At 41.3% G+C, this 26,520-nt stretch overlaps 1 protein-coding gene across 4 annotated transcripts in view; it reads right to left on the bottom strand.

The window, feature by feature from the left end:
* Positions 1 to 2,589: 2,589 nt before the first annotated feature.
* LRP11 (LDL receptor related protein 11) overlaps positions 2,590 to 26,520 on the bottom strand; it is a 39,215-nt gene continuing 15,284 nt past the window's right edge. The window contains exons 3-9 of one of the 4 annotated variants that reach the window (XM_064486587.1): positions 20,440 to 20,581; positions 16,679 to 16,804; positions 15,752 to 15,958; positions 12,870 to 12,946; positions 8,608 to 8,697; positions 6,851 to 6,933; positions 4,394 to 4,496 (exon numbers count right to left, since the gene is read on the bottom strand). In XM_064486587.1, the coding sequence (XP_064342657.1) occupies positions 6,895 to 6,933; positions 8,608 to 8,697; positions 12,870 to 12,946; positions 15,752 to 15,958; positions 16,679 to 16,804; positions 20,440 to 20,581 (681 nt within the window). In that variant the 3' untranslated portion in view covers positions 4,394 to 4,496; positions 6,851 to 6,894. Of the gene's footprint in view, positions 4,497 to 6,850; positions 6,934 to 8,607; positions 8,698 to 12,869; positions 12,947 to 15,751; positions 15,959 to 16,678; positions 16,805 to 20,439; positions 20,582 to 26,520 lie in introns of those variants that run through there. The other 3 variants (XM_064486586.1, XM_010993994.3, XM_064486588.1) reach the window with 3 other exon arrangements.

Raw genomic sequence — 26,520 nt, 5'->3', positions numbered from 1 at the left:
GAAGACAGTAGCACATTGGGATCTTGTTTAAATACCTTTTATAGTAGGATCTTAGTTTTTCTAAGGGTTCTAGAACCTGAAGAAATAGAAACTCTAGAGGTAGCAGAACTAGCACTCCCAGCAAAGCCCTTCCCTCTGTTGTGTGCAAGTGTTGTGCATATGACTGGCAAGTAGAGCCTTAGTGAGGGTGTGACACCCCTCCCTCACCTCTTAAAGTCTTAAACATTACTTCTTTGAAAATGGCTTTTAAAAAATTATGCATACGTCTTTTCACTAGTGTCTCTTCTTGGACAAGTCTTAGGTATAGGAAACTAGCATTAGTAGGTGGGCAAAATGTGTGAGTTTTGAGTTCAATGCTGGCTTCAGTTTGCTGTTGTTGGTACTGCTTCTGGACTCAGGTATTCTTTAGAAATTAAAATTAAACCAATTCTTCAACTTATGCACTGGTCTGTATCCTTCCTAGCCATTATCAACATTTTACTCTATGTAAGTCCCTTTGTTAGGTCTTGGGGATAGAAAAAGGCCCTTACTCTCAAGGGGTTTGCAATCTGATTGAGGGGATAATTTATAAATCTGATAAGACAACCTAAGAGGCATCTGATTGGTGCAGACAAATGCTGGGCCAAGCATTGCTCTTGGACTTCACACTTTTGTGAATTAAAATTGTTAAATAGGAATGGAGTTTAGGGTAGCATCAATAAATGGGTAGAGATAGAAATAAAAAATTTTAACTAGATCTGTGAACTTTTCTCTTTAAAAGAATTGAATTTATGTATGTTTTGATCCGAGAAGAAATCTCTTTTTAATCTTTAGTATTCATAACTTCCAAAATATTTTAGCATTTCATTTTTCCTTAATATAAGTCACTCCTTTACATAATATGAAGGACAACAATAAAAAGATTTTTAAAAGTTCCAGCATAGTGAGATCCTGTTGATACAAGATGATTTTTATGGATCTGCTTTTATTAAAGCCAAATCTAGCTCTCAATTATGAATTAAAGTAAGAATTTAGTTTTGAATAAGGGTTTCAGCTCTTTCCCAAGTAGTATTCAAAGAAATGACATTCTGCAAATATTTAAAATCCCATTGCTGTAATTTTTGAAAGTTGCATTACTCAAAAAAAGCTGATTATACTTTTAAATTGACTATAAGTTACTTACACTAGGGCATCTTAAAAATTCAATGTATTTTAAAATATAAAATATTTTTTAATAATAACTTAATACTCATGAATTCTTTGAAGCTATTCTTGGCATCTGATTGTCAGCCTAGAAATAAAACTCCTTAGTTTTGTTTCATTAGAGAGGTAGGTGTTACTGGTTTTTGACCAAATGTTAACAAATGTTCTAATGGTTTGGTACAGCCCTAAAATAACTCATCTGATTATGGTAATGGAAAACTAGTATTGCAAATGAAATAACAAACATAGGAAATTTTTTAAATGTTCTAAGTGGGGTTCAAAAAGCTAATAACTTAGGTAAGTAATAAATTTCTTGCTGAGTATAAATCATCATTTCCTATAAATTACTGTGCTCTTAAAGAGCTGCATTCAGTAAACAAGTTCTAATCAGATTTCAGTTTCCTGTCTCTCAATTTCTCCTACCATTTTCCAGGAAGATGACAATGTTTTGTCCCCGTTGTACTGAAAGGGTGGTTCACAAAGAGGGCCACTAAAAAAAGAGAACTAACTGGCTGTCCATGGGGCCCAAGAAGTTTGTGTTTATGTATTATAATATAATAAAAAGGAAAAAAAGTCTGATAATTTCCTTATCCTTAATCCTTCCTAATATCATTGCTACGACCACAGTGGTTGGTTCCCCACTTGAGGCTTCATCTTTCTAATTGACTTTGTGCTGTTTGGCCAGGACTGTGACATGCTCCCTTGCTTTAGTCCGCATAGAGTGTTGTAGGAGCCAGTGAAACCCTCACTCTCTTTCCCCTCTTTCCTGTTCTTCTTGCCCCTTTCCCTTCATTTCCTTTCCTAACATAAGATGAAGTTCTGGCTGCTGGGTGTGAAGAAATCATTCTCACTTGGGTGGAGTATCCCAATAGGATGGGCATCACGCAATAATTTTTTTTTTGTCCACAGGGCAGGTGATGGACTACTGAGGCAGCAATCCAGGGACTAAGGGCAGCTGAGGACATTTGTATTTGAATTCCCACGCACTGAACATTTTACCGTGACCTTTAAAAGATAGCGTCGAGGAATTTCTTTTATCAGCACTCTTTGTTTATTTGGGTCTTTGGTGATTATCTGTCAGGATTTTGCCTAGAAATTACATTTTGGATCAAAGAGCCTGAAGCATTTCCATGCTAGCAATACTGTATCAGTTTTAAATCAAGATAAAAGGATATTTTCTGGGGAAAAAGACTTGCACTGCTGCTGTCCAGCATCATGAGAGAGGATGGTACCACATATCACTAGCCCAGGACAAGATCCAAATTCAAAATTCCAAGTACAGTTTCTACTGAATGTGTATTCTTTGCACCATCATAAAGTCAAAAAAAAGTAAGTCAAAGCAATGGAAGTCAGGGACTATCTGTACTAGCAACTGTGATTATATTAAAAAGTTGTTTTAAAAGAGGATTAAAATATAATACAATTTATTAAAGGAATATTGTACATATAGATATGGGACATCTTTTGTCAAGTATTTCAACACCGTACCAATACTAACTTGTGTTTAATTTTTTCGTGTATAAAAGATGTGCTGAAAGATGCATGCCTCATCAGGTTTTATTTTATTGGGTATGGCTGTAGGTGACATCCTTCTATATAAAAACAAACTGCACAGCATCACATACAGAGTACAAAATCTTCAGTTCATTCACACAGTCATTTCTCTAAACTCCTTGAGGAAAAGTTTAAATCTGCTCAATTCTAAAATTCAACAAAACGCTTGAGTTTCTCAGGAAATAAAAATAACCAATTTATTTGTTTTCCTAGAACTACTCATCCATTTGTTAATGTATTCAGTTATATCTGTGACCCAAATTAAGTCCTTTGCCAAAGGAAAAGCCTATATCAGGTTCAGTCTAAAAATAAAGTGTTCTAGAGGGTTTCAACAATTTTAAAAGATTTGCCACTTAACAGTAAAAAACCATATTATGTAAATAGGAACATCACAACATATGTTCCTCTCAGTAGAATAATTTCTAGAATGTGCATAATCCCAGCATTAAGCAATGATGGAAATAATATGCCTTTAAAATCCTGAAGATTAAAAGGTAAAAGATGCTAATAAGCTAGATGCTGGTTTTCTGTAAAGATGAATTTGTGCAAAACTCCTTTATGCTCTGGGAATACATAAGCCTGGCATTAGCTGTTTGCACATTATAACATTTTAGAGCATTAAATAAATAATGGAAAAACTGGCTCACTCCACTGGACATAAGAACTGCTGATACTTAAACACATGATGTTTTTACAAAAGCCGTACCCAGAAATCCATTCAGTGTTCTGCTTTTCAATTTGAATGCATTTTTCCTTCCTTCAGCACATAACTAATGTTGAAAACCAGTGACTATATATATGAACAACTGTGTTCTGGACCATCAAGTTGAGTAGATATAAGAAAGAACTAATCACCTTCTTTGCTCATTTTGCCCTCAGCTAAGTTTCTGTTAAAATTTTTGACCTGCTGGGTTCTCTGCTTCCACCTTGATTTCCTATCTCATTTAATGACCATGTCAGAGCTACGTAATCCAAAGTCTGAGTTTTTCTCCCAAAGTTAATGATGTCAGAGGCATTGGGAAGAACCCATATTCACCTTCCCCGAGGCCTCTTTGATCTGCTCCTTAGGTTTATAATTAAGATATTCCTGCCATAGATACCATCTCATTGAGGGTATAAACACTTGAGATCCATCCTCAGAAACAGGTTTGAAGGGGAGAAGGGAAAAGAGAGCCCTGGAAGCTGAACGTGAGGAACAGGAGGCCACAGAACAAGGGAAGCAGGGCAGAAAGTAAAGAGTTAACACTGCCCTTCTCAGGCCACCTCTTGAGAGACTGAATTTTCTGCCTTGGCTAACTACAAATTTCTGTTTTTAGGGATACCTTATATAAATCAGAATCAGCTATGTAAAGGTCTTTAATCATATGGACTCCTCTCTCTAAATTTCAAAATAGTTCACATACTTTCCAAGGAAAATCAATAAATAAAAACAAAGATTTAGGTCTTGCAGAATCTCTAGGGTTTTCAGTAGTTTTCTTAGCCCAGTTAAAAACAGAAGAGTTTACAATTATATATTGTAACCCAATATATGTATTATATAACCCAATATATGTATAAATTATAAGTGCAACATGTCCTTGACCTCAGCTATTTAAATTACACTTATTATAGATACATCCCATTTATGAGGTAGTCAGATTCCTCAGATGTAATGGGACGAGCTTTTTTAAGTTTCTGTTTCACCAGTCGTAGTCGACAAGCAACCATGAGAAGCAGCAAAGCCGTGATTGCCAAACCCAGGGCCAGGGGCAGCACTGCACCTGTGCAAAGGTCAGAGACAAACAGAGTACATCAGTGGTTAGTAACAATCACAGCTACAATTTATTATATGGTAAGTACTTTGCATGCACTATTTTGTTTAATCGGAACAACTCAAGTAGGCACTTGTATTACCTCCATTTTGCAGATTAACTGAGATGCAGAAAGATTAAATGACTGGCCAAAGAGCACATAGCTTGTAAATTGCAGGTCTAGGTCTCAAACCCAGACTTCTTTAAAACCAAATTCTGTACCAGCCAGGCTCCTAAAAGATTTGTATGCCACCAGTGGGTACAAATGTCACAGTTAGATCATCCTTATATCCAATTGTAATAGATATTTTATGACTAGAACTGTAAAGACATTGTGACCATAGGAAATATTTTCATTTTAGTTGCAGCTAACATTTATGGATTCATATATGATCATTCTCTCTTAACGTAAGTATGAACTAACTCCTCATTTCCTGTTCTGGCTAGGGCTTTAAGGAATTTGTTTCCTAAATCCAGGAAACCTACTCCCAGCCAGGAGAACCACTATTGACAACTTGAGGGAAAAAAACCTCTTTGGTTCTCCTTCAGAGGCTTTTTCCTGTGGGGCTGGTCCTAGACACGTAGACAAGAAGCAGCGTTTAGAGCCTTTCAGGAGTCTGGAAGGGACAGAATGTACCCCAGATCAGTCTTTCTTATCAAGCTCAGCAGGCTCTATTCTTAGTCTGATCTACCCTGTAGTCAGGCCAGGCTTGGAGATGATATGGTGGAAATATTTTTAGCTACAGGGGTCTTGCCAACTGGTGGAACTAGAGGAGCAAAAATCTCCATTGCATAAGCTGATTTTATAACATTTTCTTTCATTCAGTTATTCATTCATTTTGCATTAATTAGCAACCATGGGCCGAATACTGGTAATCAAAGATAATAAAGTGTGCCAGCACTGTTCTAAGTGCTTCATAGATTAAGCAGTTCTCACAACCACCATATGAGTTGGCACTATTATTACCTGCATTTTACAAATGAGGAAACTAAGGCATTGAGAATTAAGTGACTTGTCTGAGTTTATAGGGTAAGTGGCAGAGTCAGGATACAGCCCCAGGCAGCAGTTCCAGAACCACTGTGGTCCACTACTTCTCCAAAGCTAAATAAGATTGTTTTTTAATGACTTCATGTCTGGGTAGATAGACATTTAAATGAAAACATGCAATAAACTTTTATAGTTACTATGATAGAATTATATATGAAGTACAGATATAAAAAGGAGTGGTCCACGTATCCGGTTTGTAGGATTTTTGCTTGAGTGATTTAGATGCGATGGGGCTTGTTTGGGATGAGTGAGAGAGATTAATTTATTTTTTGACAGTTTCAGATTGAGATGCCTACAGCCAGTCCAGGTGGAATTTTCTGTTAGACTGTTGGATTATTTGGGCCTAAATATCTGAGGGCCTTTAGCATCAAGGTGATGGTTGCAGCCGCAAAAGTGGGTGAGACTGCCAGAGAGAAAAGGAGAAGAAAGGAGGGCCAGGAGCAAGGCCCTAGGGAATACCAACATTTAAAAGGGCAGACGAGAAGAGAACCAAAAAGTGCACAAAGAGGTCAGAGAAATGGTCAGCATCCAACAGAGAGGGGGGTCCTGGAAGCAGAGGGATGAGGCTATTTCTAAAGGAAAGCGGTCAGCACAACCAAATGCTAAGCAGAGGTCAAGCGGGGGGAAGCCCGGACTCGGCAACTGGAATTCATTTACAGGGAGGTCGAAGGCTGAGGGATGCTGTTTTGTTTTCTACATATTTTGAGAGATCAGAATGTGTCTGAATGTGTCTGGGGGAATGAGCCAGGAGAGATTACAAACACTGGGAGTTAACAAACGATGGAGAAACAGACTTGCAGAGATAAGGAGCTGCATCCAGGTCAGGGGGAAAGACTGACCTTGGAAAGAGGAGATACCTTTTCCCTCAGTGCTGAAGGAAAGGAAGAGACGGTGAGTACAGACAGGCGTTTACATCTGCGGGTAAGTAACTGAGGAAGTTCCCTCCTGATAACTTTGACTTTCTGAGCTTAAAACTAGTCCTAGGTATAGCTGGCCTCCTCTCAAAGACAAGAGGACCTGGGGCTGAGTACATACTAATGGCATTTCAACCTCTGGTGTGTTTGTAGAATCCTAGGTAAACCTCCTGAAGAAGATTCTCAAGAGTACTCTGGAAGTGTCTGGGTTCAGGAGGATGGGATGGGGAAGCTGTGTTAGTGACTCGGGTACAAAACAAAGTTTTGGGTGAGGCCAGTATTCCCATAGAGAACTGTGAAAGATAAAAATCAATGATAAACCAATGGTCTAGAATTGGATTCTAGAGCTGCCTCATACATACCCATCTCCCAGTGGCAACCCTGAGGAAAGAAGTTTTGAAAGGGCTTAACTGAACCTGGAGGTGTCAGTTCCTTCTGCATCTTCCTGTACGAGCGACATAAGTTGGATATGTTTGTTACAAAGGATTTGGAGAAAAATAGAGAGACTTTGGTCAACCCCCACAAAAACCCTGGGAACCCAAAACCATTTGTTTTAAACTGGAGCCCAATACCCAGCCCGGATCCTATTTGTTCAGGGCAGGTTGCGCTTCTAGATATGTGTAATGTGTTTAAAGATGAGTGCCAGCGTTCAGGCTCCAGGGGAAGGGAACTGTGGTTGAAGACCCCACCCCAAGTCTGGGGCTCAGATTTAGCTATGGCTACAATGATAGCACCTCATCTAGGAGGATTTTCTGTTTGCCAAAGTCAGATACGAAGTTGCTGAACTGTCAGATATGATTCCTGATTAACGCTTTGATGACAAGATAAGTCTCCCATAACGTACTTGCTAGGAGACTGAAAATGATTCTCAACTTTTACTCAGTTGACATAGCTTCTTCAATATTTTTAGTTTGGGTAATTTGAGACTTTAAAATTTCCCAGCTCCTTCTAAAACACATCACGATAGTTTTCTCAGAAACGAGCTAAGAGGATGAATTAGGTATTCTGTTCATAAGACTGGAGTGACGCTCAAATCTGTAACAGTTAGAACAGGCACCAGGCAATCAGAATTGAAGCTCTCTGGATACAGCTGGCCATGGGAGCAAGGGACAAGCCCGGTTCTCTGTTATGTTGACAGGGGATGGGATCTTTTTATCCAAATATCCTGGGACAGGCTAAGTTCAGCAGGCCAGCTGACAGACTGGGCAGCATCCAGGAACTTGACTTCTGGGTTATTTTAGTCATTTATTATTTAAAAATTATACTTGAATATTGTTCAGATATTACAAAAAATACTTGTAAAGAAAGTTTTCTCAATGTTTAGATATATAACTTGAGAATCATATTTTGTTCTAAATATTCTTTTACTAATTAGTTTGTGAGAGTATGTATGTTGAAATTGCTTTCTTTCTAGTTAAAAATAACCAAAATGATGGAATTATGATCTTTTTCTCCTGCCTGCTAAGTACTCCCTCTCCTTCCGACCCCCTTTCCCCCTTCCTGCTGTCTTCTGTCCTTTGTCCCTAGAGCACCTCGAGAGAGAGCTGGGCACACTAAGACCTTCGCCCTTGTTGACCATAAACAACAGTCACAATAGCCGCCATTCATGTGGCTCACTGCATGAGCAAGCAGTGTGCTGAATGCTTTATATTAATTGTCCCCTCTATTCTAACAGCTCTGTAAGGCAGGTACAGTTATTATCTCCATCTGACTAATGAGGAAATTGAGATCCAGAGAGATAACCTGCCCAAGGTCTTAGAGTTTAGTTGGGGAGCAAGGATGTGAATCTTCGCATCTGATTCTAAAGTCCATGTTCTTAACCACTATGTCCTGAGTATTATTTGCTCCATAGAATGTGACACCTGGAAGGAACTATAGTGATTATCCAGTCCAACTAACTTAACAGAAGAGGAAGCTGAGGCCCAAAGATGTGAAGATACTGGTTCAAGAGCCCAAAGACGAACATGGTGTAGGAGAAGAGAATGCACTGGTTCTTCTGACCCACAGATCCCTGTTTGTGTCATGAACTCTTGCAGCTTCATCTAATAACCTCAGCTACAGGATGTGTGGTTCTGCAAATGCTTATTCTCTGCAATGAATTTCCAAGGTATATATTTACCTGCTTCTGGGGCTGGGTGTTCTCTTTGACTGCTCTTTGACTCAAAAATATAATTTTTCTCTTTTCCATTCTTCCCTGAGGAACCACTACCTGCAGAAAATAAATAAAACATACAGAAGGTACATCAGAAACTTCAGGGAACAGACACGAAAATACAGCCTCATTTATTTTTTAAGGAAGCACTTACAGACTTTATTTCTCCAATAAACATAGGCCTATGTTTGATAGTAAAACATGAGATAATTAAACCAGAGTGAGAGGCTAGTACAAAATCAGGGGGCAGAGAAGGGGGAACAAGCACATTGTCCCAGAACTTCCACCCCTACCCAGAGAAGGAAGGAAAGGCCTCAGCCGAAAGTCAAGGGTCATCTCTGAACTTCATAACGTAGAAACAGACACGATCCAGAAAAGTTTTTCTTTAGAAAATGAACAGTGAGCAAATGTAAAGCACTCATAAGCACACCTCATACATAAGGTACTCAGACATGCTACTTCACTTATCTCAGCCCTGCTTAGCAGACAGTAATAGCTCCATTTTTTTCTGGTTAGGCTCAGAGAGGTTCAGCACTCAGCCGGGTTCATTCAAGCAGTAAGTGGGGCCCAGGGCTGGGATTGAAACTCAGGTGTGTCTAACTGCTTGTTGGTGGAAACCAGCACTTCTGATTTAATGATAGGTTATCAATTGTGTTTTAACTATTCTATTAACTTATAATTTACTATTGAGAACAAATATAAAGACAGACCAGATTTTAGGATTTTTATCCCAGGTTCTGATGAGCCATGGCTGCATCATTCTACTTGTCATCTAGGAATTCATAGCATTTGTGTCTACCACATTGACAGTATCATAATTAATGAGTTAGTGGAGTTACCCTCAGGCTGTAGTGCAACTTCTTTGGATAATATAATGATTAACGGGAAAGAATTGGAAATGATCAGCTGACATGAGGAACTTTATGAAGAAACCAAAAAAAATTTTTTTAAGCTTCTTTACTCATATGGCATCAACAGAAATGTTCAAAATAACCTGCAACTAAAATAAGACTATTTAAAAGTAGTGCATGGGATTCTTTGGTCATTTGTAATAAGAAATATACATGAATTTCATGAATTTACTAAGGATCATGGAATCAACTGCAAAATGGAAAACTGTTAAGGTATTCCGGATTTCCACTAGGGCCGGATAAAGCAATGATGGTAAATGATCATTGCAGCCACGTGTTAAACAGAAGGGACTGTAACTACGTTTATTTCATTAAGGCATCCTTAATGCCCCTTTCCACCCAGCCCTTCAACCCATCAGTCACCATATCACGCAGACCCTCTTCTCTGTCCTCACTGCCGCACGCAGCCCTGGGTCTCCATCACCTTTGGCTCGGGAACCGCAAGAGCCTCCTCCCCGGCCTTTCTGCTCTTAGACGTTCCTACTGGAGTGTGTCTGCAAAGGATATGCATCCTACTCATTCACTATCAGTGCCATGAGATCAGCCCATGTTTGCTTCTCTCGACCAAGACCAGCAGGCTCGCAACCTTCTACTGTGCCTCTAAAAGCCCATGCATGCCAGCCTAAATAGAGCCGGTCATTTGGGCTCCCTTCGTAAACTCTGAGCCTAAAGAGAAGGGAAGAATAAGGCATAAGCAATTTCTTGTGGGCTAGGAATCAGCTTTATCTTTCAAATAGACTTCTATTAGTGTCCACTTTACTGCAGTGGTGGAGGCCCCACTGCCACCCACAGTGAGGGGACGGAAAGGAAGAAGAGCAGCCAGTGTGAGACTGAAGAGAAGGCAGTGACCACCTTGGAACCAAAGGGGAGAGAGACGGCCAGGTAAGAGCCATTACAGTGGCTGGGCTGCCAGGTGTAGGGGCTGCTCAGCCCTTAGAGCAAACGGATTGTCACCTGGGCTGGAGACCTGCACCTAAGTAGGATGGGGACAGGGACTACTGAACCTAAATGACAGGGCTGGTGTAGCGCTGGGACCATACAAGTTCATTTTGAATCTTCAGTTGTCAAATTTGAAGAGTATTTTCTTAACTGCCCTCATGCCCTGGGGGAGGAAGCCAGCGATCTAGGAGGTGGGAGAGATGGGACGGATGGGGTAATTAGGGAGAGGGTGGTCCCCAGAGGAAATTTCAGAAGACACAATTGCCAAGGACTCTAGAATCTCCTAGGGCACCCGCCCTGCCCTCTTAGTATTTGAAATGGGAATTTCTGTTTTCTACATTTTATGAAGGAATTGACCGTAATTTCCTAGACTGCCTGATTCACTTGTCCCAGACAGCAGCATATGGAATGCCACAGAGAAATGCCTCACTTCCACACATCCTATCACAGGCTCTAACCAGTGCAGCAAGTCAGAACAAAACAAGACGACTACATCGCTTACTTTTGCGAATAATTCACTTTGGTAATGATCCTTTTGGAAGAGTTAATGTTTCAGGAAATTTTTTTCCCTCCTCTGAATGATATATTGGGTTATGTCGAACATACATAGCTACACATTCACAGAGGGAGTTGGAAGCTGGATGGCAGCTATTTTAATCTCATTTTCAGTTGCCGTAGAACATACAGGCATGTTCTAGAGGGAAACTGGAAAGCCAGCTGGGAAACTGGCTACCACATGGGCCTGCCTCCCAGAGTGCTCTGTAGATTCCTGTGACCACCTGCCAAATAATGTGGACAACACAACTGTCCTTTCACTGGTAGACAATACTGTGTGTCTGCCAAGTAGGTAAGAGGGAGCTCTCGTCAAGAAATGCTCTGAAATGGGGTGGGAAGGGATACACTGGGAGTTTGAGATTTGCAGACACTACTACATATAAACTAGATAAACAACAAGTTTCTTCTGTATAGCACAAGGAACTATATTCAATATGAAAAAGAATATGAAAACAAATATGTGTATGTATATGGATGACTGAAACATTGTGCTGCACACCAGAAATTAACACAACAATGTAAACTGACTATACTTCAATTAAAAAAAAAAAGACTGGGAGGAGGGTATAGCTCAAATGGTAGAGCATATACTTAGCATGCATGAGGTCCCAGGTTCAATCCCTAGTACTTCCTCTAAGAATAAATAATAAGTAAACCTAATTACCTCCCACTAACCAAAAAACAAAACAAAACAAACATAAAAAGAGCTATCATGCCACAAAAAAAAACTAAGTAAAAATAAACAGTAAGAAATGCTCTAGAGATGGTACTAGGGCCAGATTACAGTTAACCATGACGCCGGGCTTGCGTATCTGCTTGTCCTGGAAATGCTACTCAGTCCTCATTATAGCCATAACCTCCTCGTTGATATTCTCTTTGCTCATTATTATATTGTTTCTACACTAGGCAGCTTTGAAAAGAGCCTTTACAACTTGTCAAAGATTAGTTAAAAGGAGTTCCAATTTCATGGGTGATGGAAGGCTAAGAAAATTATCACCTTATATTTGTATTTGGCTGGAGGGACATGTTTTAATCCTATTAGAATACTGGAGGTATTCAACTAGCTTCTAGATAAAATGAACTGTGTCATTCTGTTTAATACCAAGAAACCACATGGTTCCTTGGGACTGACCCAAGTGGATCAGATGTTATAGAATAGAATTTACTGCATAAGCCATCAATAGATTTCAAATAATAAAATGATGTAATCCCCATTACAGTGACCAAAGCTTTTAGACTGACACCTTGTAGAAGGCAGAGGATGCCTTTTCCAAGACCCATGTTTGTTTCTCTCAGTGCCGCAGAATATCTGGGTATGCTTAAAGGCATCTGCTGACTATAGCTGATTAAATGACATTTTCCAAAGAAATGAGTAGGTCCATGTTAGTTAGTTCAAAATAAGTTAGTGGAAATAACCATTTGATTATCTTCATTTGTGATAAGTAAATTTCCCGTAACTGGATCTTCCGTTCATGGAGATGCAGGTGGTCCCTGCCACACCGGAGCGTAGCAGGCTATTCACCTGTGCTGCTTAACAGGCTTCGACAATTTCAAACCACCTTCCCAGAAATGTTTTATAGTTTCAGAATGGTTTCACAATTAGAATAAAGACAGTCCACCATAACAAAAACATGAAATATGGGGCATGTGAAAATCACCCTTTTAAACATTCTTTATGAGAATATCCTCTTTCAATAAAATTCTTTCCACAATAATGCAAAGGTCATGGCTGCTCACTCTAGTTACCTCCAGAGATAAGCTAAACAGCCAGGCTTTGGCATAAGTAGCAAGGGAAGCTGAGAAAGTGCAGGCAGAAGCCCTCACCTCTGTACAGAAATCATGCATTCTCCTAAGTCCATGCTTCAGTCTGGATCCTTGAGGGATTTGGCTGACCTGTTGGGCTAAACATGAATTCTCAAGTTTCAAAAAAACAGATTCAGTGTGACTGTGATACATCACCATTTTTCTAGCACTCTGCACAGATGGAAACCAGATTTCTTTCCTCCGGCTGGGTCAGACACAAGAGGACGGCCTTGTTAATAGATCACTTGGCCCTCCAGCTGCAACCACCTCCAACAACAATTCAGCCGTTGTGCTGCTGGCGTGGGGAGCAAGCAGCAGCACCCCTGCGGTGGATCCTCACCCACGGCTGTGAGAGGTTGGAGTGTGCATTCGTTCATTCGCTCATGGAACTGGATATCTGTACACACCCGCAACTTTATCCTTAGTTACTTGCTTGGGTTAAATTCCCAAGAGTAGGATAATTGGGTCAAGGCTTCAGAAACAGCCCTCTGGAAGACTGGACTAATTTGAATCCCACTAAAAGTATGTGAGACTTGTTCCTCTGTATTCTTGTAAGATTAATTATTGTACTTTTTCACCTCTGCCATAATCTCATTACTTTCTGTACTGCATTATTAGTATTAATCTTAGTATCTCTTTAGCATGTCTTCAGTGAGTTAAGTCTTATTTATCCTTCTAACGTGTCTATGGGGGAAGGAGGCAGCAGAAAATTTAACTTGTCCCTATTTACTGTACTAGCTGATGATCCTTGTGAAACTCAGGCCTAGGCCATGAACAATAATGCATTTTAAGTCTATTTATGTTATGCTGTGGATAACATAATTTCAACTCACATGAGATCAGAGCCCAGGGATTCTAGTCTGATGGTCTCACGGATAACAGAAGGGGAGGAAGGAGAGGGCTGCTGTCCAAATGGAAACCATGTGCCATAGGGGCCCTTTCTAACATCTTCAAAGTTCTATTCTTTTCTTCACCCTGGACTTTCAAACATTATGTTTTTGATGGACATTTAATAACACATGAAAATGCTTGTGAGAAAAATAAAAGTTTTGTAAAAATAATATTATCTTAATTTTGTTAAAAGTGAATAAATGTGTGTATGTATGTATATAAGTAAAAGTAACTGGAAGAAAATGCAACAAAATGTTAATAATGAGCTTTTGCTAGATGGTTTAAATTTTCTTCTTTATATTTTTCTGTATTCCCCAAATTTTCTATAGTAAACACATATTACTTTAATAATTAGGAAAAATAATACACATAATGAATAATAACTGGATATTAATCTCTCTGCATCTGTGAATCTCCACTCCTTACATTTTCATAGCCCAAGTCAAAGGCTTATTATCAAAAAGAACAGAAATAGAGATTGCAAATATATTTCAAATTGGGTGCCCGCTCCCATTAACCAGTGGTGGCAGCCTGGAGCGTTATTTTCAAAAAGACCCTGAGGTTGAGTCCTCCCTCCCCAGGAGACAGAGCTGGGATCACAGAGCAATATCTGGCACAGATAAGGGCTGACGGAGACTTGCATGAGTGTCAGGCTACTTACCTTCCCTGAAACACACCAGGCTACACAGGGTCTTAGAGACCATCTGTTTGAATCCCTTATTAACTGATGAAGAAACTGAGGTCCAGAGACATGAAGCAACTACTCAGGGTCCTAAAGGCAGGGCCAAGACTAGAACCTAAGAAAGGAGACTGGCCTTTGGTCTCCACTCCGCCTTCAGCTAATTCATTCATGCTCAGAGGCCCATCCTGGCCTCTGAGAACTCAGTCATCTCCATCAACTCTTCATCCCTGCTGCCAAAAATACTTGGTCTCCCCTGGCTCTCTTTCTTGGGTGGCTGTCTTCCCCTTCCATACGGAGAAAATGGATTAAAACAAATCCCAAGGCTTGGATGGAGTGACAAAGTTCTCCCATTAGGTGGCAGTACCAACAAGGAAAAGACAAAAGCAGACATCTGAAGTGTGCTTAACCTAACCCGTCCAGAAGAAAAGCCTTTCCTTGGATATTTTGTAGACATATTTGTATCAAGGCACTTTAAAATCTACAAAGTAGATTAACAAAAGATTGGAGGGAAATATACCAAAATATTAAAAGTTGTTTTCAATAAAGGGGTGTTTTTAAAGCCATTTCCTTTTTTATTATTTGCATCTTCTGTATCTTTTATAATGAACAAAAAAATTTTCATAAAGAAGTTATTGAAATAGTGACAGATTATTTCATTAAAATGTATGCAGAGTTGAGTACTGAAAAGACGTTCACAAAAGCACATAGAAATGTGATAATCTGTATCTCTGTCTCCCATGTCATATAATCACACAAATATAAATGTGTAAAAAATTTTTTTAAACAACAGAACCCTGTAATGCTTTAGGAGTATGACTGTATTTTAAAATATTACTAGCCATATTTTTAAAAAACAAAAGTATGATAGATGGTTAAATTGGAGGCATAATATTGAATTACTAGCACATGCAACCATTTCAATATAATATTTTCTTTACATTCACTTCCTTAATATGAAGAGGATTTACATAAATATGTTATAGGGGTTATGCTGCATCACTTTAAAATGATCTAAAATTTAACACTTAGGGCATTAGTTTCCTCAACATAGGTGTTAAGACTTTAAAACTCTAACTTATTTACAAGTAAATATATTGATTCCTCTGGGGTACATATGTATGTATGTATGTATGAACATATTTAGTAGGTGTTCTTTACCATAAATAATCAGAGAAGATAGATGTTTTTTCTTTTTGGAAAGTTCTTCATTTTAACTTTGTTCTTCCCTTTAAGATATTTCCTTAACACTCTTCAAATAGAACCTTCATTTTGAGCCAAGTGTCATAACAGAAAATGAAACCCTTTGTGAAAACCTGCCTCAAGTCCTTACCTGGCATCCCAGGATCAATGCGACTCTCTGGTCCCCAAAAAGTGGAATGATTCCTCTTCTCCGTGGCTGATAACACAGGTGGCTGTTTGGGGGCAGTGACTTTCTGGGACTTTTCCAACAAGGAGCCCCCACCTGCCTCTTTGCCGGGTCCTGTGGTTCTAGGCTGTGCGGTTGCCGTGTGGGTCACCATCTTGCGGTCAAGGCTTACTGAGCGTGAAAGAGCTACTGTCAGTTGTTGAGTTTCTTTTCTGAACTTTAGCTAAAACCACTAAATTTGTAATAGATTTAAAGTCATGGATATTTGGGAATGATAACCCATCCAAGATACATCAGAGCCCTATAAAAAGCTATTCACTCCTGTTTTCAAATGGGAATCAGTTCTCTCTTCTAACGATTAGCTTTCTACAAGTTCACGTAAAGAAATTGGCAAAGACACAACTTAAACCTCAGGTTTTGAGATTCTTTATCCTTCCTCAAACCAGTACGTCAGTAACCTTCCCACAGCCCTTCTTTCTTGCGGTGTGTGTTTATACACACAATATTACAAGACTGATTTACAGCTCTGACTTAGCCACATCTTAATATGCCATAAATTTTCTAAAAAATTTATCAAAACAAAATGTGAACTCATTTCAGTTTTTTTTTTCATTTCAGTTTTTTGTTTTTTTTAAAAAAAAAAGCATATGCTAAATAGCATTTTTAGGATGGGGAAGAAGCTTTTGGAAAATTGAAAACATCTCTTAAAAATGTAAGTAATATAAAAAATTTGACATTTGTGACATATGAAAGACTTATAGTAAATGCTCAATTTAATTTAAGGCATAGCTTGTTCATGTGAAGTTATACCTGAAACCAGGCAGAAAAACAACACCTCTGAGTTTGCATTAACTGTGAGAATACAGGCAAAATGTGATGCAGCCAACTCACAGTTTTGACAGAAAGCTTCATCAGACCCGTCGGGACATTGCTCCACTCCGTCGCAAGCCAGTGTGATGTCAATGCAACAGCCATCATCACAAAAGAAGTGGTAGCGCGAGCAAGCGTTTGAGCATCCTGTTTGTAAACAAATCTCAAGTCACAGGAGGGCAGGAAAGCTAAGATTTCCACTGTGTCAAGATTAACAGAGACTGTGTATACGATGAAACGCATCTGGGTAAAGAGATGCAGACAAAGAGGAGGCACCTGACAGTTTGTGCTGGAGCAAAAGGTTCTGGAAAGGTTAGGGGGTTTCTTCTTGACCTTCCTGACTTAATATTCAGGAATCACCATGGACTTCTTGTCTTAGAGCTGTTCTCCAAGCTGCCAATGACTAAGGGATGGGAACGGAGAAGCCTCAGCTCTGGTCTTCCCCATCCAGCCCTGGGTTTCCTCCCTAAGAAGACTCACTCTGCATTCATTTGTTCATCCCACCCACCAACTCCTCAGCAGGCCCCCGACACCACACAATTTTAACCCCTGCACAGCACTTGGCTGACTGACCGTGTTTTTTCAGATGCTACATCTTGCATTCATGTCTCCTAAGTATTATTTTTACTGAGATCAACTTCCAACTATTGAACCCTATTTGCTGACTACCGTACATCTTTGGTGCTATAAAGAATAAGCAGGATCTTTAGCAACAAGCTGGTATGAATTTATTTTCTACAAATAACGAAATTCTCTCCCTTTTTGAGCTGTTAGGAGTTTTTAGCCTGCAGTGCAATTTGTAAAAGCTACATGTATTGTTCTTGAAAGGCATTCTCTGCATCCCCAACTCCAGATTAAGCCAACTTTACTAGAATTAGCTACATAGCAATTGGGTGGCTTTCTGACACTGGTAATACAGACTAAAGGCACCAGGCTAAACGTAGGTCATAGGAGTTCCATAATTTCCCAGGTACAGATGGACTAGACAATTCTCTTGGGACACAGAAGAGTGGCAAATGATGATACCCCTCTGAGACAAATGGCTGAGCACTGCATACATGCCCACACGAAATCTTGGATACATAACCTACTGGAAAGCAGTTCAATTAAAAGTTTGGGAAAGGAGTCCATCTGGGTAGAAGGCAATTTGAAGATATCTTGATTCTGGAGGAAGAAGAGGGTAAAAAAAAAGAAGTGGTAGAAGAAGCTCCCGAGAAAGAGGAAGCAAGGAGCCCGCAGTTACGGCTGAGAACTTGGCCTAGAAAGGAGAATTTGCTTCAGTCACAGGAAAGAGTTGGGAGGAAAAGTGAAGGCAAACTGTGACTACCAAGCAGGATGTGGCTTCTGCTCATATTTATAAAATTCATGACATGAAAATCCTAAATATCTCAAGCCTTTACTTACTCCTTGGTAGTTTGGGAGATAAATCCGTATTAGTAATTTATCCATCTATTTCTGTGTTAGTGGTCTCCAGATTTTTTTGACCACACGTATCTCCAATCTATAAATCATATTCATGTACCACTATTAACATGTTATACATGTTATAAAACAGATGGAAAACTTAAAGATTAAAAATTAATAAAGATATAAGTTCTAGTGTCTTCTTTTCCATCTTAAAAATGTCTTGACCATCTCTGGGGGTTCCTACTTGGAGGCCACTTATCTGGATCAAATTTACAGGGGTTTGTTGTCTTGCTATTTGAATAGATTATTTTTTGCAACGCTTGAGAACATGCAGGCTCTACATCCAAAACTGAACCAAGTTATTACCACAGAAGCAGGGGTACATGCTTGCCTGTTCACCCCAGAAGGCGTTACCCTCGGTTACCACGAAAGCTGGTCTTTAACGGCAAGATTCCTGTATATAATAGAGGAGACAGAAACGCTTCTCAGTGCCCCACCTCTGGTTCTCAATGTCTCTGTGTGTGTCTGATGAACTTCAATTCATAGTATGTTATTCCAATCTAACCAGTGAGTGATTCCGTACAGCAGTTGATAGTACACACAGCATTCTTTCTTATTTTCTACATAAAGTCACTTACATAAGACCTATACCCAGTTGGCCTTTCAGTAATCAAAGGTGACTCCATTAGTCTCTGCAGCTTCAAATACACTTTACTATCATCTTGAGAAAGGCCAGAAATGTACAACTGGCAACTTGCCTTGGGAGCTCTGGAAAACCAGCCTGAGTAAATAAACCAGCGCAACAAGTGGCTGGTGAGTGGTCAGCCCTCTGCTTCCGTCAGCTCGGGGCCCCTTCTCCCTCTGAGGCACCTCAGTTGTACAAAAGCAACCCTTTTCCAATTTCTGTAGGGGATGACAGCTTCCCATGAACACTTTCCTCCCGGAATCAGTGCCTGACTTGGTTCCTGCCCAAGGAGCCCTAGTTCCAGAAGGGCAGCCCTCTGGGACCCGCAGTCCCCTGCTGGCAGTGATTCCAGCTGGAGCAGATGCTGTGTTTCCAAGGGCCCTGGCGCATGGCCAGCATTCAAGGTATATCTTGAGTACCTGTGTGGCTCTTCCGTGCAGCTGCAATAAATTAAAAAATAGAGCGTCTGCTCGAATGTGGGCTGGGCTGGATGTTTCCACTTAGTCACTGTCAGTGACTCAAGGTGCTGCAATGAGCCAGAGTCTGGGACCTGGTCTGTCCATCTGCACTCACCCCTCCTCCCCCACAGTAAGCTTAAACCTCAGCCAACCTGATTTTGAATGCTGCTCATGCACTGTATCCTTGTGGAAGGCAAATTATCAAGGCTGTCCTTGGAATCTAAAGTCTCCTTCCTTCATTTCCAATATGCATACTGACCCACATCTTTGGTGGAAGACAAGATCAGCAGACATACGTACAAGTAAATCACAGCCATATTCCAATGTTTTTATTCTTATTCTTCTGATTGCTGGCTTAATTATCATCCAAGTACTGAAGAATCAAAGATGTAGGAGGCACGCTACACATTTACCAGAGCTGTGGAGTGCACCACCCTGTGCCCAGGGCCTCACACACAGTTCCCGCACACTGCAGACGCTGAGAAAAGACCCGCCGACCGAGTGATAGGACCCGCTCACGTCCAACACTTCAGTGCTTCCCACAGTGATTTGCTGGGGGGGTGAGGAGCTTCCCCCTGCAGTACCCCTGTATCTTTAGTGCTGCCAAGTTCATCTAAATTTGTTTTTAACTTGATGAGTTAATCTTAGAAACGTAAGTGTCTGGGAAAGTAAGAAACAGATAAATGAGTTTACATTGTACAACAGAATGTAGAGCCCTCAGACATATGTCAAGCTATGTTATCTGCGCATCTGTGTAAAGTATCCATGAAAAATTTTCAATAATCCTTTTACATCGACACATGTACTTCACATATTCTAATGTGTTTTAAATGTACTCCTTAGCTGCATTCTTTGAACATAGGTATCAAGTAGACCACCCTCCTTTAAGCAAGATCCTCTCCTGAAAAAGCCAGATGATTGTAGTTTATGAAATCGAGTCACAGAAAGATGGAGCATCTACAAGGTCCCCATGCACATATGGTCAAATCTCGTCCCCTGCATTGCTCCCCTCACAATCCCAATATGGCAGTGTCACTTAGCCCCAAACATAATGAAGCCGATTTTTGTCACCATGTTTTTAGTAAATACTTTCTCATTCAACAACAGCCAGAAGTAAAATGGAGGAGCCCATGCAGTGCATAGGATGTAAAATGCCCGTCTAATGCCATCTTTCCATCAATGGCCTGTTTCTGTGGGCCACTGTGACTGCAAGGGAAGGGCCTTCCTCTCACCTCCTGTGGAGAAGGCCACGGGAAGCACCGTCACCGAGACGTTGTCGGAGCTCCTCTGCCCAGCAGTGTCCATCACAGTCAGCTGAAAGGTGTACGTTCCTTCCTGCAGGTGGGACAGCTTCAGGGTTCCTGACTGAGGCACCTGATACCCAAATAGGAAACATAGTATTTAATCAGGAAACTGAGGCACAGTGTCCAACATCATCCCGCACTGGAAATCAGTGTTGCCATTGGAGCAGCCCCATGACCCACCAGTCCACTCCTGGTCCAAGGTTGCAAAATACTAAATCACACACTGTTTTGGCAGGTTGATCCTGTTTTGATTTCACAGTCTCCAATTTTATCTGGGCTGATAACATCCTAGACTGACAGTCCTTCTCTTGTCCTTGGCAGCAGTGCTAACAAACCTGTACCTCTTTCCTGCTCCACACCCAAGCTCCACACCCAGCATTATCCATTCCCACTCAGCACGTGACCTCATTTATTTCAAGAAAAAAATTAGGACCATAATTATGGCCATATTTATGGTTCCACTGCTCACATCCTGGGAAGTAACTGTATCTGTACCCATTGTCACCTCTCTTCCCCCAGCCATAAGATGAGCTGTCCCTCGTTCCCTCCAGGCCAATCCCTCCACCTAGTCCCTGGCCCCTGTCCCTCTGTGACCTTCAGTACAGTGACCTACCAATTAATTAACTTCTCTTTCAAATGTCTCTGCTAATACTACGCTCAAGTTTCTCTTGACTTAAAGGACAAACAACACAACAAACAGTAAAACAAAAAAAACCCTCCAAGATCTTTGCTAGCCAGTCTTACTTCCTTTCCATTTCAACTTAACTTCTTGAAAGGGCTGTTCATGCTGCACCGGCTGCTTTCACTTGCTCTTTTCCCAGCTATTCTTTATCCCACACGCCCGGCCTCCTTCTCCACCATTCCCTGAAACTGTGCTGGTAAAACTCACTCACTATCTGACCCAGCAAAGGTCATCCAGTCATCATGGTCAACAATACTCATCAGTCTCTACATATGTTTTAAATCTAATTTTAAAAAATATATTAAGATATAATATATATTTTTTCCATAAAATATTTTAAAAATTTTAGCTGGCCCTCTAACTGTGTTTAGCACTGCTGGGCACTCCTGTTTTCTGTAGCTCTCTACCTCCCTGGCTTCTGTTTCTGTGTCCAAGTTCTCCCAGCTATTCCTTGCTGATCACCCATGGGCTTCACTCCCGCACATCCCTGAACCCAGGGCTTCATCCTGATCCTCTCCTCCTGCCACAATACAGGCAGCTTCCTGGTTGTGGAAAGAGCTCAGTTTGGGGAGTCACTTTTGGTTGAAGGGCTGTTTTTTTCAGCCATCCCAATGATACTATCAACTGTAAAAGAAAATCCCGTTCTGCTTAAATGAACTAATCTGGATGTTACTGTTTACAAACGAATTCTCACCATTACACATGTTATTACATTGATGCATGAATGGACTTGAAGGTACAGAGAGTGTCCCTATTATAAGTATCATCTGCTGGTTCTTATTTATGGAATTCTAGAATTTGGACTCTTGCACATAAGCTTGGCTTAGAGGATTTGTCTAAGAGCACTATATATACACACGAGTAGAATGCTTTACAATCATTTAGAGGCAATTTAATGAAATACAGTGTTTTTTAGGCTGCTCAGTAATCACCCAGAGCTCCTGTTAAGTGCAGATTTCTGGGCCCAGCCTCAGCGTTTGAGTCAGTGGGTGTGGAGAGCAGGGTCTGGGAATTGACACATAACAAGCACACCCAGGTGATGCACTGATCACACTGGAAGAAACAGGGGTAAAGTGGTTAAGAGCCCAGAGCCTGGCATCCGATAGACCTGGGTTTGTACACCAGCCTTGCCATACACTGGCTGAACGGCCTTGCACAAGTCACTTAATCTACCCGGGCCTCAGGTTCTTCACCTGAAGAATAGAAGTAATGTTAGCACCTGCCTGATGAGGATTAAATGAGATAACCATGTAAAAAGAGCATAATATAGAATTTAAATATAATAGAAATTATAGATATAAATTTTTTTAAATTTATATAAAAAGCTTAATATAGTAAATGCTTAAATATATCCACTATCTCCATTGGTTGATTCTCATGTCAAGATGAATGACATTACCATTTTTATAGATAAGGAAACAAAACCTCAGTAAAGTGACTTTCATTCGCTGAGGCAGTGACAGAATTGAGACCTCCCGTCATAAAGGAGTCCACAAGCTGTCCCATCACTTTCCTTGCAGAAGTTGGCAAGGAGGCCACCGGCCCTTTGTTGTTTATTTCAGAGATGTTAGAGAGCATCACTGCCACCCTGTTACATTGTCTTCAGGCCCAGCTGCACCGAGAGAATATCACACCGGGGTCGTTTACATGAGAACTAAAACACTACCTAAAAGCCTAGCAGAGAGGGGAAGATAATAAGATAACTTTAGAAGAGCCTGGAGTGGGAACTGGTCCCGAGAAACAAGACCGTACTGAGATGAGAGTGGTAGTCAGTCTGAGGACAGTCAGAGAAGGTCAGAGATTCCGAAGAGTGAGATTAAAAATGAGACAAGAACAGTGGTTTGGTACCTCAGGTTCATATTTAACTCCTCTTTTTTTTCTCATTCCACATACAATCCATCAGGTAATCCTGCTGGTTCTGCTTTAAAAACCATCACGTCCACTGTGCCCACCCCAGTCTGAGCCCGTCCTGTCTCTTGCCTGAGTCATTGCAGGGGTCAGAAGACTTGAGCTCCAGTGGGATTGAGGCCTGACACACCCTTTCTCCTAGAAACTTTCTCTCCCACTCCTGTCCACATGGTTGCAAGGGAAGGGTCAGTGAAGACCTCCCTCTATGGCCATAGGGATGTGAGGCTAACCTAAGGGGAGCCAGTGACAGTGCCTGGGTGGTGAAGCACGGATCTGCCTACGTGGAGGTGGTAGGTAGGGCAGGCTCTTACTCTTTCCAACTCTGGCTCAGAGTCAGGCAGCCTTGCTAGGCAGCAACAGGTTACACCACTATGTCCTGCTTCTTGGGACTTAGACAGGAATGCATGGGAACACCACACTGGAGTGTGCTGACATGAGCCCTGCAGCCTTGAGCAAGGTGGTGTGAGAGAGGCTCTGTCCTAGAAGGTCTGCCGGAATGCAGACATGCGACTGCCGAAGGCCAGCAACGGCGGGGGTCGCTGTCCTGGGTGTATGGGAAGAGAGGGTAGGTTGTAGAAGTGACTCAGAGTTGGGGTTTGTAGGGTGGGTGTGACGGGGGACACTGAGTGTGGCCATAGGAGTAAGGCGGAGATGAAGTTAGCCGAGATTTTAAGAGACCAGGGAAGCCATGAGGCTGGGGCTGGATGGGCCATCCACACAGACACTGTCATCACCCAGGCCCCAGTCAGATCTCTGCAAAGGCAAGTCACTGGGTTTCTGGGTGCTGACACTCAGCATGCCAGTGCCAAACTAAAACTCTGGGGGCCTTCTCTGGGAAGCCCCAGGGCTGGAATGCTGGGGCTGGAAGGACAGAGCATCCCCCACCTAAAGGGCCAGTCCCTTGGCCTGGGCCTTGGCTGCTGCCCTCCAGCCTTCCTCAGTACTTCCTCTCCAGTGCAGGAGACACTGGATCCAGATGCAGACCGTGGTAATCACCTTCAACATCCTGGGTGCACTCAAATTTAGGTCTTTTCGGATTAAATATCCCTTCCCTGGCTTGTGTGAGTGAGTGTGTGTGTGTGTGTGTGTGTGTGTGTGAGTGAGTGAGTGAGTGTGTGTGTGTGTGTGTGTGTGTGAGTTGGTGATCCTCATCAAATGACTGCTCTGGGCCTCCTTATTCACTTGGCAGAATTAACATGGTTTCTAATGAGCCAAATTTCCACCTGGCTCTTGTGGGGCCAGGGCATTCTAACAAGTAGAGTGGAGGTGTGTAGAAGTTTGTCTCAAAACCTTTTTCAGATAAATAGAGTTTGAAAAATCTGCTTGCAGGGGAAGGATAGCTGTGTCAGGTTGTGCAGCTCAGCTATCCACAGGCGCAGTGATGATCAGCTGTCTCGACAGGAAAGCTCCGAGAGCTGCTGGGTTTGGACAACAATGGAAAGGGGTTGACACACTGACAACTGCTGACGGAGCGTGGATCTTGCCCAAAGGGCCTCTAAAGCGGGCTTGCATTTGGCACCAGTGCACATCTGTAGGCCTTGCCTCTATGAACAGAAACTAACTATAGTAACTTAATACCAAGGTCTTTGTTTGAGGCTTATTTTGATAACTGAAAAGGTTAATAAGATCCTGTTAGTCTCCTGTGAAATTTCCTCTACAAAAGCCTAACCCCCCCTCCTTTCTAGTAATTTGTATAAAGCTTTCGCTGTATCATTTTCATTAAAAAAAGGAAGTAAATACTCTGACTTTTTGCATTTCATCATTTCAAGTTACTTTTGCCCGCTGTTGTTTTATTTCCTGGAAGCAGACAATTCTTTTACATTTTTAAGCCATAAATGATAAAACATTGATTTCATTTTTGAATCCCTTTCGTGACACAACTTGTGGTACAAAATGTTTCAGTAAGCCAACGAACGCTAACGCTTTCTAGCTTTATGTCTCATGTCAACTAATCCAACTTGCAAAACTGGACACGAGCTCTGTTTGTGGTTTGAAGACAATTACAACCCTTGTTGTAATCCATTGCCACCTCCCCCAGTGCATACAGACAGTGAAAAAGACACAAGAGGCAACTATCCTGATCAGCAGAGGCTGGAACATAAACTGGTACCACAGCTGTCTAGATAGTTCAGGTGAACATGCTTAGGCTCTGATCTTCAGTTACATGTTCCTTTTCCTATTTCCTTACTTTCCAACATGGATAGGGCCCAGAGCTCCATAAAAAGAAGCAAAAGGAGCCCAATAGCCTGTCCTTTCCTAGTTGTACTCACTCACATGAATGGAGTTAGATCATATTCACAAAGAACAGCACTCTGATGTGCCCATTGTCCTCAATTCTGGAGGAAGGTGATTTTAAGAGCATTTCTTCAAGAGTTGTGGATTTCCCTTACCATCCTAACCAGAGGAGGATCATTTTTAAAAGAAGAGAACCTAAGAAGGCAGTAATTAAAATAGAACTAAATTGCTTATCAAGAGATTTCAGGCATCAAAGGGAGAAATATTTTGGACTGAGATCTTTCTAACAGATGGGGAACCAGAGCTTAATCTTCATTCTACAACCCATCCAGGGTTTACTTCCATGTTATTGTTTCAGAATATGTTCACAACCAGTTTTCCCCAACTCTTCCCTCATTTCCCTTTCATGCCTCTAACTTAGCCCAATCAGAGAAGAATCACTTTTTATACTAAAATTTAAAAATGCTTTGAGATATAAGCAAAGCCGCTCATGTAGGAAGAAGGGCTAGGAGCATGAAGGAGCAGCATATAAAATCAAAGGGGCGGGGCAGCCTTGGCTCCTGACAGTGTGTAGAAACAGAAATAGAAGCAATATAAGAAAAAGCCAACCTTTCAGGCATTTCTTATAGGGACACCGCTCCCCAGGTCCTGGGTGAAAGCTATTCTAGCCTCTCTTACGAGGGTGATTGGAACAAGGAATCTTGCTCTATTTCTCTTCTTACCTCCAATGTGCTAAGTTCTGAGACTAGAAACTTAATGAATGTTTGATGAATGAATGGACAAAAGAGCGAACAGAATGGCAAACAGGAAAGACGAGAGACAGCTAGAACAGGAGCGGAGAAAGAGAGTAAGGCTAAAGTTCTCATCGTTCTCACCAAGAGCAGGACAATGTTCCCTGAGGATGGGAGCCGGTTTTCTTGACATCTGGCCAGAATGCAGAGTTTCTACAGGTGAAAGGTCAGCACCGCTTCCCTCTTGCTTTTTCTCCTACTTCCCTGCCCTTCTTTCCAAACCAAGGAAGTTTGTAAAAGTATGTTACTGCACAGACCACGGGGGTAAATGGGCAGCTGTCCTCTGGGGAAAGCCTAAACATGATTCTCATTTTAAATGTCTACGGACTTTATGGCCCTAGGTTACTGTAATCAGAGGATATCCACTGAACTTAAACGCTCTCACACGTGCCC

Source organism: Camelus dromedarius, chromosome 6 (genome assembly GCF_036321535.1).
Source record: "Camelus dromedarius isolate mCamDro1 chromosome 6, mCamDro1.pat, whole genome shotgun sequence".
Classification (NCBI taxonomy): domain Eukaryota; kingdom Metazoa; phylum Chordata; class Mammalia; order Artiodactyla; family Camelidae; genus Camelus; species Camelus dromedarius.
The sequence above is the reverse complement of the archived record's forward strand: the minus strand, read 5'-3'. Positions and strand labels throughout refer to the sequence as shown.